General features: G+C 37.7%; 1 protein-coding gene across 2 annotated transcripts in view; it reads left to right on the forward strand.

The window, feature by feature from the left end:
* Positions 1-13,649, forward strand: part of LOC137268134 (uncharacterized) — a 49,049-nt gene that overhangs the window by 20,346 nt on the left and 15,054 nt on the right. For both annotated transcript variants that reach the window (XM_067802658.1, XM_067802657.1), the window contains exons 2-5: positions 8,828-8,955; positions 11,000-11,109; positions 12,297-12,455; positions 13,179-13,290. In XM_067802658.1, the coding sequence (XP_067658759.1) occupies positions 8,862-8,955; positions 11,000-11,109; positions 12,297-12,455; positions 13,179-13,290 (475 nt within the window). In that variant the 5' untranslated portion in view covers positions 8,828-8,861. The remainder of the gene's footprint in view (positions 1-8,827; positions 8,956-10,999; positions 11,110-12,296; positions 12,456-13,178; positions 13,291-13,649) is intronic.

Here is a 13,649-nt window from a genome sequence, read left to right on the forward strand (position 1 = left end):
AATCAGCTCTGTCCAGAACGTGACTGCTCGGACTACAGGGACAAGTATTCAGTCATGTGATACATTGTTTAATGACAACAATAATACAAGCTGTTAGCAGTGTCTAATATTCACAAATATTTCTAGCTGTGCATGCCTTTTTTTATATGTTTCAGCTCAGGTAAACCTACAGTCTTTGCCCTAGTGTATCAGAACAAAATAGGGATGTAATACACTAGATAATCTGACATCTGTAGCCAGTGTGTATAGAATATATCACCCATATATCTGCATGCCTAGTGCTCCATGTGGTAAATACATCTTCCATGCAGCAGGCAGCTCATGCAGTAAATTGTGATATCAGTGGAGTTTGTTACATGGTTTATATAGATATATAATTCATACGCTTCTATGCAGTTTGAAGCTCATACTTTCATTACATAATGCCCCGACCTCATTGTTTCCTGCATAATGATTATTGATGACTGTTGTCAGATGCGTTCTTCCTATGTCACCCACAGTATTGTCTTCCTATTGTTTACAGTCTTCTTTCATGTAGTGCTGATTGCCGAGGTAAAACAAAACAATAAAATCGTTGCAGCAGGAAATATTTGATTTTCAGAAGTTCTGTAATATCTCCTTTGACCTTTTATCATTTTTACAGCTTGCTTGGAATCATAATATAAGCTTGTGCAGACTTTTGTGTCTAAATTTCCACTTACTGCAGTGATGAGATCTAGGTCAGAGCAGTGTGTACTTAACAAGGATGACTTTGTGGACTTTGATGGTTGAGCAGCATGACTGGTCAAAGTGATCTTGGGTTTTAAGGATGAAATGCCCTGTTGATATGATATATACTGAAAGCCAAAAGAACCATTGCTGGAGATTGTGTGGACGTCAAATGCCTTCTTATCGTTGATCTCTCATTAACCTAGCCATAGCCGTTGTGTTCAGAAAACAAGTCAACGATTGCCATTCAAGCCGACATTTTGTGCCTGAATACATGCATAATGCACATGTATTAAAAATACTTTCAAATACTCTTAAATGTCATTTCCAATATTACAAAATTTCTTTTGCCTTTCAGTATATAATTATGTGGCAACTGGTTGTCTGGTCTTTATGCTTGTGGAGATAATTTCTGTAGTTGAATTATGTATTGCTTTTTACCGGGCAGTTTTCCTGTTTGGGTTCCAAAATTGGCATACATAGACTTACATCCTCTTGATGCTGCTCACCTCTCATGCAAATTTCAGCCCTGTTGGAATTGGTGCCTGGTGCATTGTATGACAGGTCTATATACCATTACCACAAAATTTGTCTACCCCACAAAATGAGACATACAAATGTGGTAACTAAGCAGTAAAAATGCCTTCATACTTTATACGCATTCTTGTATGGGTAGATGATAATACACAATACTGACCTATCTGGAAGATATATATAGTGTTACATTAGTAAGGTAGGACATATAGACATGAGACTTTATCTCTTGGTGAGGACTTCCTCATCTGACAGAGAGAGAAAGTTGTGAGAAGCAAGAATATGAGTCAGCCTGCTTCTCATGTTTATTTGGCCAGAAGTAAATATTGCTTCTTTCTGTAAGGGGGATCATATGTCTTAGTGTTGGTTTTATGTGTCTGTCACATTTAAATCACATTGATGAAGCTCTTTTTGCTATATCTGAGCACTTGAATATAACTCTTATTATTGCTGATTGTTGCCAGTAATTCAGAGAAGTTTCCTTTGACAAATGTGAAAATGTTACCTTTTCATGTTTTCTGTATTTATCTACTTGGTCTTATTTTGTACTAAAAAAGATGACCAAGTTTTTTTTATTTTGTGAGTGCAGCGTTTCAGGTACCATTGTCTAGCAGTCATTGTTAAAGTTCAAGATGTTAGGATTTGGTGTGCTGATGTCCCTTTTGTAAAATCAGAACAGTCCCAATGTTAGGATGACAACCTGGTATAAAATCTTCTCAGCACAATGATACCCTTATGAAGAGGCCTAGAACAGGTCTCCAGCATGTCTCTAGCTAGTTTAATATATTCCCTCTGTCCTGTTTTCAGAACAGAAAAGGTTTTCAGTCTGCTCTCAATTAGTATTTACTAGGTGTTCTTACCAGGTCAGTTTTCTTCTTGGCTGATGTTGTCTTGCTGACTTTCACCAAGCAAAGTTGTTGCGAGTGAGTGAGATGGGTTTTGTGCCATTTTTAGCAATATTCCAACATATCATTGTACTGGACACCAGAAATGGGCTTTACACGTGGGGAAATAGAACCAAGGCCTTCAGTGTTTTCAGTAGATGTGTATTTTCAAAGTTCTGCATTTTTGGTAAGGTTTAAAGATACATGTAGGTACTGAAATGCAATTGTATCACATCCAAATTATTGGGATACATGTCGTTTCACAGTCTCACAGTTAAACCACTACTTAGTAGAACATATCATCTGCACTCATGCTTTATGCATGAGTGGTAAATATCTAAAACTTGTAGCTTTCCTCCAACATCAAACTATCAGCGCCGTATTTGTTGAAATAAACAAGAACAGTCACAAACTTAAATTGGGAGGTGGTCCCTTATTATGCTCAATAGAAGTTCAGTTATTTTTGGACATCGAACAGTCAAGAATACATTTGTTTAAAATTTGATTGAACTTAAAGAAATTCCATAGTTGTAATCAACCAGTATTGTATCTCTAATGCATCGCTGTTATTTTATTGAGGCAGGGGAATTTAATATGGTGAATACTGTAACAAGCATTGCAACTGATGTTCCACGTCATGGAAACCTGGCCCTGTACATGGTTCAAGTGACAGTTGCTGAGGACATTAAAACTCCTATCAATATCGGCTGTATATGTTGTTCCAACCTAATGACTACAAAGATATAATTTTGCTTCTTAGCCTAGTGGGTTCAGTTGAGTAGCCTACTGGTTAAAGCGTTCATTCATCCGACTGTAGACTCAGGTTCTATTCACATTAGTAAATGGGTGAAGCACATTTGTGGTAACCCTGCCATGATGTTGCAGGAATATTACTAAAAGCAGGGTAAAATCATACTCCCCTCTCTTTCTATACCTAAAGACTAGCTTGATCCAGCATACATAAAACTCTTTATTAGATACCTGTTTTTCTAACTTACTTACCATGAAGATTTAATTTTGTTTCTAAGCCTAAAGAGTACTTTGATTCAACATACTACAAATCCTGAGGAGTTAGCCATCAAACATTTATGACAATGATTGTGTCACACTGTTGGCCTTTCATCAGTTCTCAGTGTTGATTAAACCTAACCGTCTTATATCTATCTGTAGAGATGATGGTGGTTTGAAAAGAAGCATCTAGTAAATGAAGCATGGAGATAAATAGCTGATGTAAGTAGAAGCTGGCAAGATGTCTCTAAATACTCGCCAAGTCTGTGATCAAAAGGTCACAGGGTTGCTTCACCAGTATGTAACAACCATGACAGCCTTTGTGTTAAACATTCGCTATAAACATTGCGTAACAGCCTCAAACAGTTAACATTATTACTGAGGATGTTAAGATTTATTGTGAACGTAATGACCCGAAAATGTAGTTGTCCTATGAAACATGACGTCCTTTTCCTTTAGTATCTATGTCATGCAAGAAAACAAATACTGCTTTGGAAGTGATTTGAACTTGTATACTGTTGTCATGAAGATTATTTACAGTTGTGGTGATGACAGTGGTGATGACAGTGGTGTAGCCTTTTGATATCTGTATTGAAATAACAATATGGACTTATTTAGAGAGCAATCCATCCGCCATTGTATATATTCTCAGACGAGTACAAATTTCAGGTCAAAGTCTACTATATAAACTCAAGTCTTGTTAATCCGACATCGTCCAGTGCACAGCCAGTTGTTGGATTAACAAGGATGTCAGAGTGAATTAATGAAACTAAATTATGTTCATTCTGTTTGTTACGAATGAAAGTGTTGAATAAAGATGACGGTCAGATTACACAGGTCAGATTAACAGGACTTGACTGTACATGGATGTGTGTCTGTAGTCTGGTTTCATCACAATTAGGTTTAGGTCGGTGAAATAATTTTAGTTCTGCAGCATCTAGAATAACAAATCTGAAACTTTTTGGGAAAGGGAAATTTTGTTAAAACATGTCAAATTTTAAGAGCCACTTCCTCTCTCTTCATTCACCTGAATAAGAGACAGGAATTATCTAAAAAAGTAATTACAAGCAAAAACTAAGTTATTATTCACCAAAACTTGCATGTCTCTCGCAGACATTTTCTTAAAAGTTACCACATTAGTATATGATCCTGAACTATTAAAGTTGAATCAGAAATGATAGACATGAATATTTATATCTATTCACTAAAGCTAAAATCCTCAAGGACCTCTGTGAAAGCCATGCCAGCAATATCGACAAGACGTCCTTTTAGATTCCCCCACCAACGCTGGCAGTGACACATGCCTCTAGTATTACAGTACAACATGTATTGCTGTTGAATGTCTGGTAAGGCATGCTGGCTTCGTTATGCATTATCAATGCAGCCTGTGAACCTACTGTTGCAGAATCAGCCTTATTGATTCTATTGACCCCTACAGACTTGTCATCTTGCCATCACTGAGTGTTCGTGCGGGTGTTTTGTTAAGCCGATAGTGATATGAGATTATCCAAGTGTTATATCACCTGTAAGTACAGTCACACATGGTTGTGAAGATCCCCTGACACTCATGTAGTGCTCATAATTCTCTATGTCCTATATTCTGACAATTGTGTAGTGATATTTGTGTGTTTGTGTAGGCCATTTCCTTTTCTCTTAAGAGAATTCACACTTATACCTCTGCAAGAGAGATTTGGGAATATGTTAATTTTTGCACCAGTGCATTCAGCTGTTTGCTGGAACTAAGTAGGATATTGAAAAATATGAAAGGGAAGATTGTGTAGTCAGTCCCAAGGCTATGTCATGTCCCAAACCTTAGTGGGACAGTGGGGTAGCCCTGTGGTTGAAGCGTTGTACAGGTTCAGTTCCCCACATCGGTTAAATATGTGAAACACATATCTGGTTTGACATTGATGGAATATTGCTAATAGTAGTGTAAACCAATACTCACTCACTCACTCACTCACTCACTCACTCACTCACTCACTCACTCACTCACTCACTCACTCACTCACTCACTCACTCAGGCATCCGAGAATAACTGAAATGCAAGTCCTACTCAAATCTAGAATGAACTGACAAGTCTGCATTGCGTCATCTCTGACATCATGTGAAAAAAGAAAATTTGCAGTCTTTGGATAGGCCATTATAAGTGATTCTATTGACCCCTACAGACTTGTCATCTTGCCATCACTGAGTGTTCGTGCGGGTGTTTTTGTTAAGCCGATAGTGATATGAGATTATCCAAGTGTTGTATCAACTGTAAGTACATTCACAAATGGTTGTGAAGATGCCCTGACACTCATGTAGTGCTCATAATTCTCTATGTCCTATATTCTGACAATTGTGTAACTTTGATCACAAAATGGGCATAATGTTCATACGGTGAAGTATAGAGAAGTGGAGGTATGCTTCTAGATGTTGAAACATTTCATAACTGTGAGTTTAAACCTGTTTGCATCATGTGAGACATGATGCTGTCTTTGTAAAGAGCCTGTAATGTGCTTCCTCCAGTTGCAGAGCCTATCCCTGCATCACTGCCCTGCTTTGGAAACTTCTAAACTCTCACTAAACCTCAACCCTTACCACCTGATGCTACTAGTGTGGCACTCCTAAATGTGAAAGAAGGAATGTTAGATAGTTAACGAGAGTGATTGATTGGGTCAGCTGGATTTGATGCTGTTTTGAACAGTCTCTGAGATGTGGATGTTTGTCGCTTTGGTAAGACCAATAGGGATGGTGCTGACATAAAGGGGGTTAATGTGGATTCAAACTCGATGAATTGCTGCCCCTTCTACTGGACCACTCATACCCTGGATTCATACTGACTCACTGACCATCATCACATTTTATCAATATTGAATTGCACAAATTCAATCCTTAAACATAATTCTGTAACCATGGTAATATGTCCAAGCTGTGAATATTTGCAAGTAATATGTATGTGGACTTGAGTGAAAAAAAACCAAAACATATTATACATATAATGACTTGAAGCCGTCAAACTAGATCGTGAGCCAACGAACCATGGCACTTAATGACAACTATTTATACAGACTTAAGACTTATGACTAACATCAAAGGTGGTAGGGTAGCCTAGTGGTTAAAGTATATGCTTGTCACATCAAAGACCTGGGTTCAATTCCCCACATGGATACAATAAGTGAAGCCATGCCATGATATTGCTGGAATGTTGCTAGAAGTTGGGTAAAACCAAACTCACTCACTATGACAATGGCAAAAGATCCAAACAGGTCCAGACCATCAGACCTTAACTGAGAAGTCATGTAACGTTTTTTAAATTATGCATTGATTCATTGAAGTTTATGACTAATGTCTGAGTGTTGTCCTTCTACATGATGTTTCAATATTGGCTACAGTAATGCTTATAACCCAACCCACTTATTCAGGACCCAGCGATGTCTAAGATATGATAATCTCATAGGGGTTAAAGTAGGGAAGTACATGGTATGTCTAACATATAGAACAATATCCAATCCTGTCAATCTGCTGATGGTCATGCCATCTGTATATTTTGAGACATTTAATACAATGCTTTCCTGCGGGTATCAGGTATCATACTCTTTTACATATCTTAATGTAAACAGCATGAAAACAAGACACATATGATGTCAATCAATAGATGAGACATATTCAACTCTCATGAAAAAGCACAAAATATCATTGACATGACCCTTTTCTGCCAGTAGGCAACGCATGCATTTCATGCCAGATGAGTCAATGGTCCTTTGTCATACCTGAATGAACACCTAGTTGTCATCTATTGTCTGATCTATTATTTTCAGCAGCTATTCCTGTTTTTCTGTTTTGCCCGATTTTACGAGTGAACATGCTTTTCAGGATATTGTCTTACACATCCCTTTGAATACCTATTTAGGCCAAAGCGAGTTATTTTGACATCTCCATTTGCAGTTGTGTAAATTTAAGGCCTACAGAGTAACAGCCAAAACAGGTTATTTTCCTGTTTCCGTCGATTGGTATGGTACATGTTTTCTATCTACAATCTGACACTCCATTATATAATTAGAATACTTTTCCCAGTGAAAGCTTTCATGAAATGTCTATGCAACATAAATTTATATGCATGTATTGTTTGAAGTACATTTAGTGCAAGTGCAGTTGATGTCACTTGGTGACCAAAAGTGTCCAACTGTGTTCATAAATACAGTAAGCAGGTTGATCTCGACAAGGCAACACCTTCTTGTGATTTACATAATCTTCTGAATGGCTGACATATATATGCAGGGTCAAAGTGTAGAGGTCACCATGGTGGAACATGTGTTGGCTTTGTGAAGCTTATTCTCTCATGGATGGAACACTGGCCTATACATTGGAGTGAATAATATAGACATATGTTAGTAAGTCTTGGGTTACAAGAATGGGGGTCAGTGACTGGACTTAAAATTATGAGTTTGTTCAGCTTTAAAATCAGCCATGGGCACAGACATAAGACTTGTGGATGGCTTGTTACCATGGTAATTTACAGAAAGAGCGGAACCTTGCTGTTACAAGTCTTTCAGTCAAATGCTCACAGGTGCAAAAAAAACAGCACAAACCCAGGATTCGGTTTTCTATGTCTTCCTGTCATTTTATTGTTCACAATAAACATCACAATCCTTTTACCATGTGTACTTAGGTAGAGATGAGTGTATTTATTGACATTGTGGCATCACATGTTTGATGCTGTAAAAACAAAGCAAGACATCATTTTGCATACAAGCGATAAGGCCAAATATAAAAAATGATGCGTAATAACACATTTATTAATGTGTAATTGTTTATACAATCAAGCTTGTAGCCATCATGTTGTCTTTCTGTATCAGAATAACCAATGTCCTTCTGTCACGGGGAAAAACAATGGTATCTGAATGCTCTTACTGCTTAGAAAATACAGGGTTGGCACCAGAATTCAAAGGTCAGTCAGGTACTCGGAACCACAGCATTTGTTTTTAGCCTAATAGAGCCAGGTTTTTTTTAGGTACCAGTGAATGTTAATTGGTGTAAAGATTTTAAGACTTTAGAAACTTTGTAGTTGCTCATTCCTCTTATATTGTGGATTATATTCAAATCCTTGCATTACTTTGCTTAAGTTCAAGAAAATCCAGGTATCCATTTTTTCTGTTTATCTCACTTCATTGACCCATGTGAGCACAAAGGCCCATTGATTACTACTGGATTGTGCATATTAGTTTAACGATATCATCATGTACAGAATTCATTAATTGATAAATTAGTTGTGTCAGTATCATACTGATACCAGATGATGAATTTAAATTAAAGCATTAACCTTCGCTTATTGTGAATGCTGACATTTTAGTCATATTACTATGGTTAAAAGAGACAGTATGAATTATATTGACTAGTTGGATAATCCTGGTTGACATTTACCATCAAGTTGAGTGGTTGAATTGGAAGTATTTATCCATATGTATGCGTAATGCATTGTTTCAGTATTAATCAGTACATTGATAAATCATGATACTTTGATTCAAAATGTCAGTAACAAACTTTCACTATCCTTATGTACAAATAATATGATTTGAAATTATATATGAATACTTATGAAACATATTTATGAAAAATACTTACCTTGAAACAAAACATTATTGACAAATGAATACATGTTAAGAAATAGTCATTTAAATTACATGAACACATTTGCCTCATTTTTCCAGATGTTACACTTTATATGATGTCAACGTAGTTGCCATGGCAACAGCATCACAAGACAGCATCCCCCGCCACCTGCTGACTCCCCCTGGGCTTGTTCTGAAGGACTCAGGGGTGGGGGATGGCACAAAAGGTAAGGCAGAATCAACATGAATTATTGGTCAGAAGTGAAAGCATGCTAATTAAAATATTTACTTCGAAGATGTTTCACCTGTTAATGCCCTCTCATTTCTAATTAGCACAATTGCCTCTGGTCGATTTCCTGAAGAGGTAAAGGTCACTGGTTAGATAATTTGTCAAAAGATGTTAAAAGACGATACTTAGGAGGTAAATGTACTGCGATTGAAAATCAGAGATATATAATAATAACATTTATCTCCATTCTACGATAACCACGTTAACATTTTAAAACAAATACATACTGTGTGGGGAAAATCAGAGGAATATAATGTAATTATATACCTCTGATTGACTTTTGATTAACTAATCACAATCCAGTATTTACTGAAGTCATGATAGAATTAGGAGATAATCGGCATGTGTTGGCCAATTTCCAGGTGTTATTGAAGTTTTTATTTACAGGAATTTATTTGTCAGCTGCAGTTATCGAAGAAAATATTCCCAGGCTTAAAATACTTAGTAACACCTGGAAACTGGCCAACACATGATGTTTATTGACAATGGAAACACAACAGTAAACCAAAAGGCTAACATGGATTTTACTGTCTGTACTCATTTACATCGAGTACGGGTACAGCAGTGATGTGTCATCAGCTAACTGTTTCAGCTGGTTCCCATGGTAACATCTGGATCTGATAATTTGTGATGTTATTCTGACTCTACGTCACAATATGATTTGAATGACGTCACTACTGACGATGATACAATAAACCAATTGTGTGCGATGCTTTTAAGTGTCAATGGGCAGCAAACAGTCTTGCAATTTCCAGGAATCGAATACCATTCAGTCATGATTTTCAGCTAATTAGATCAAAGAACATGGTGACTTTTGGTTTACAATCTTGAATGCAACACACTTTTTTCTGATAACAGATGTCTGTAGATAGCTGAAATGGTAATGATACCTTGATGACAAGGACAGTATTTCGTTGTATCTGGGCCTGATTTATATGGTCCAAATTCGAACATTTACAGGTTGTTGTTAATTGGCCAATATTCTGACAGTGCCAATAAACTACATTCTAGGGCATGATGTCACAATAAGTAACGTTTCACAATATTTTACCTGCGAAACGATATGTAACACAATACATACACCCTTGAAAGAATGACACAATGTTACGATTTAAGATGATTTATTTCAAGGTAACACTGTTATAATAAACAAGTAGGTAATTCTATCATACTTGTGTGTTTGTATCTAGATAAGTAGTTTTTCATGTTTAAGATAATACTGTTTTGAAAAGAAGTTGTGTATCATTTTGTCGACAATACGATAACTGTATCAAACTTAAATATATCCCAATGCATCTGTGTATCGTCCCAGTCCTACATTCAGATCGTATATTCACTCATTTAGACCAAAAACTGGGGATAACCATGCATCTCACGTCTCTTGCCATAGAGATGCATGTTCTCAACTTTTGATAAGGACAATCCCATATGTCTTTCTATTTAGCAGATAATCCTGCTTAATTGAAAGTTTGGAAGTTGATGTAGCCCCTGTGTAATGTAGATAACTCTCATGTTGATATGGGACCAGTTGATTTCTACTTAAATATACACGTGGCATGTGGTCCTGTGCACAGAGCTTGGGTCATAACTTGGTTGAAGTTCAGCAGCGTTGAGTGTAGCAAGTCGTTGGATGGGTGACCTTGTTTGGCAGCTTGGTTCCTGAGAGTTCTGGACTTCAGTCCTGCCCCACAACCAAGCACATGTGATACATGTGGTCTCACCTTATGCTAATGAGTTTGTTGAAAATTGCGTCTGTTCACCCAGCAGAAAGTGGGTACCCGGTGGGACAAGTCATGTGATTAACAACCTAGCGCCTCACAGACAGCTTGGGTTATACTGGTTAATAATATGTTAGAGCTTTGAGCATGCACAAGCGTGTGAAAAAGACGAGGTATAAATGGCCATTATCATTATATATTATTATGGTGAGAGATAATATTAACGTCCCATTCAACCTCTCCTACTCCATGTTACCTCTGCAGGTGTATTCTGCCTCAACCGGGTCCATGAGGGACAGATGTATGGCCCCTATGCAGGGGAGGTAATCCTGGAGGGAGGTGATAGTAAGGTGGATTATCGCTATGCGTGGGAGGTAGGTTCATTGCTGAAACTATCATGTAAATAGTTTATAGTTTTGCTTGTATACTGTTTGAACTTTTACTAAATGTCATGATAAAAACTGTTTCAGATGCAGGTAGCATTCAAAATCATGAATGAGGAAAAAGTACCTATGTCATCTATGGCAGCGACTTTCATTGCACCTTTGGAGTCTGAGAATGGCTAGTTATTATGCTTCTTTGTTTGTCAGTACCAGAATTTCACCAAAGTTACTGACATTTGAAACCTACATCAGGCCCATGAAGATCCGTGTTAGAATAGGTCTTCAGAGACCAATGTTTGCCACAAAAGGCGACTATGTTTGGCATAAGAGGCGACTAATGGGATTGTGTGGTCAGGCTCGCTGACATGGTCAACACATTTCATCAGTACCCAGTTATATAGATCAATGCTCATGCTGTTGATCACTCGATTGTCAGTCCAGACTCGATTATTTACAGACCACCGCCATATAGCTGGAATATTGCTGAGTGTGGCGTAAAACTAAGCTCACTCACCTTCGTCAATTTCCCTACAACAGAAAGCTGACGAGGGGTCTGTGGGGTAGGCTAGCAGTTAAGCATTCACTTATCACACCGAGGAGCAAGGTGTGATTCCCCTCATTCGCATATTTATTGAAGGCCTTTTTTGTGTTCTTTGCTGTGACATTGCTAGTGGTTATGCATTTACTTGTCACACCAAAGACCAAGCTTTGATTCCCCACATTGGTACAGTGTGTGAATCCTTTTTGTTGTGTTCATTGCTGTGACATTGCTGGAATATTGCTGAAATTGTAGTCTCCGTACAACATGAGTAGGATGTAGGATGACATCTCATTTGCAAGGCATTCTTGTGGACAAGTAAAAATCTCATTTATTTCTGATCATGACAGTGTAGATCAGGTTTGCAAGAGCAGTGGTGGAAGGTGTCAAAACAAGCATCTGTCCAATCCGACAACTTGTCAACACCGACATAAAGTCTCAGTCCTGTCCATGGCATGTACATTTATCATCAGTTCTACAATGTGGCATGTTGTCTAAACCGGATTATTTCTTCAGTCCCGATGAGTGCCGGTTAAGACAGCTTCCACTCTACTGCACTTGTTGGTAACTATTATGACGGTCTCACTGATATGTCTAATGTGACGTAATTTTGAAAATGTATTTATGCATCTAACGTCAGGTTTATGACTCAAACACAAACGAGCTGATGCATATCATCAATGCCACTAAGCCAGAGACAGGAAACTGGATGAGATATGTCAACTGTGCCCGCTACTTTGAGGAACAGAATATTGTGTCTGTACAGATCGGCAGTGAAATATTCTACAAGGCCATCAGGGTAAGATGTTATTACTCTGGTGTTTTCAGAAAATGTCGGGAGCCAGCATCAATTCGGCTTTCTTCCGAGCTTTCATGGACACATTAGTACAAATCACCAATCACTGCAGCATTAAGCCTCACTCAGTCACTCACAATGTATTACTTAGAGAACAGCTTACATTTAAAAACACAGAAAATATAGGTAAGAAGTTTTGAGGTGAAAAGGATACTGTCTTTCACTAATAGAATTTGGCAACACTGTTTGCTGTAAATGTTTCTCACAGCAAAAGCTTGTGCTAGTACTAACTTCACCAGGATGTATTTTATAAATTGTTAAAAATACCTCCACTTCATTGACAACACAGTGCTGAGTCATGTCATTCTACTGTAAAAAAGTAGTCCTGGAGTCTAGATTGCCAGAATGCTGTCTGCAGATTTGTCTACCTTGGCTATGCCAGGATCTGCACATTGTGACTCAGTTCCAAAGTGACTCCAGTTGTGAGTTATGTTTAACTCGACATATTTATGTTTTTTACTCAAAATGGTTACGACATTGTCTCTTTGTGTTATACATACCAAGAAGAATACAAAATTAAGCAAGAATCTGAAGGCAAGATTTCTTACACCAGGTTGAATCTTAGACTCAATGTCTACATTTCAGTGCTATTGTAGAAACTCTCTCACCCACCCACTCACTCACTCACTCACTCACTCACTCACTCACTCACTCACTGTGTTCTAGGACATCCCGGCCGGGGAGGAACTTCTGACATGGTTCTCTCTGAGCTACCAGATGCAGAAGAAGAAAAAAAAGAAGAGGAAGAGTGTTGATGCTGTAGAAGAGAAGGAAACAGGTTGGTGACCTTGAATTTCTGAAACCAAGGGCAAAGACATATCTGGATGTATCTTTTTGGAGTCCAGACAACTCTCATTTATAATACTGGACAGTTAGGGTGTGAACAAAGGCACATTGTTTGCTTCTGTTTATGTCCAAGAAGTTCACTGAGACCTTTTTGGATTTGGATTTTTCTGTTAGATAGTAGAAGGGAATCAGATGACACACTCAACTTTAAGCATACTGATTAGCAAAATATAATGTTAAGGTCAGACCAATTTTATATCTTGTTTTAAAGATCTGTCGGTCCTATATTTTCAAGAATAAGAAAAAAAAATCCAAATTTTTTTGTGGGCTAAACATGTAAAAGTGCAGGAA

The sequence above is a fragment of the Haliotis asinina genome, chromosome 16, assembly GCF_037392515.1.
Source record: "Haliotis asinina isolate JCU_RB_2024 chromosome 16, JCU_Hal_asi_v2, whole genome shotgun sequence".
Taxonomy (NCBI): Eukaryota; Metazoa; Mollusca; class Gastropoda; order Lepetellida; family Haliotidae; genus Haliotis; species Haliotis asinina.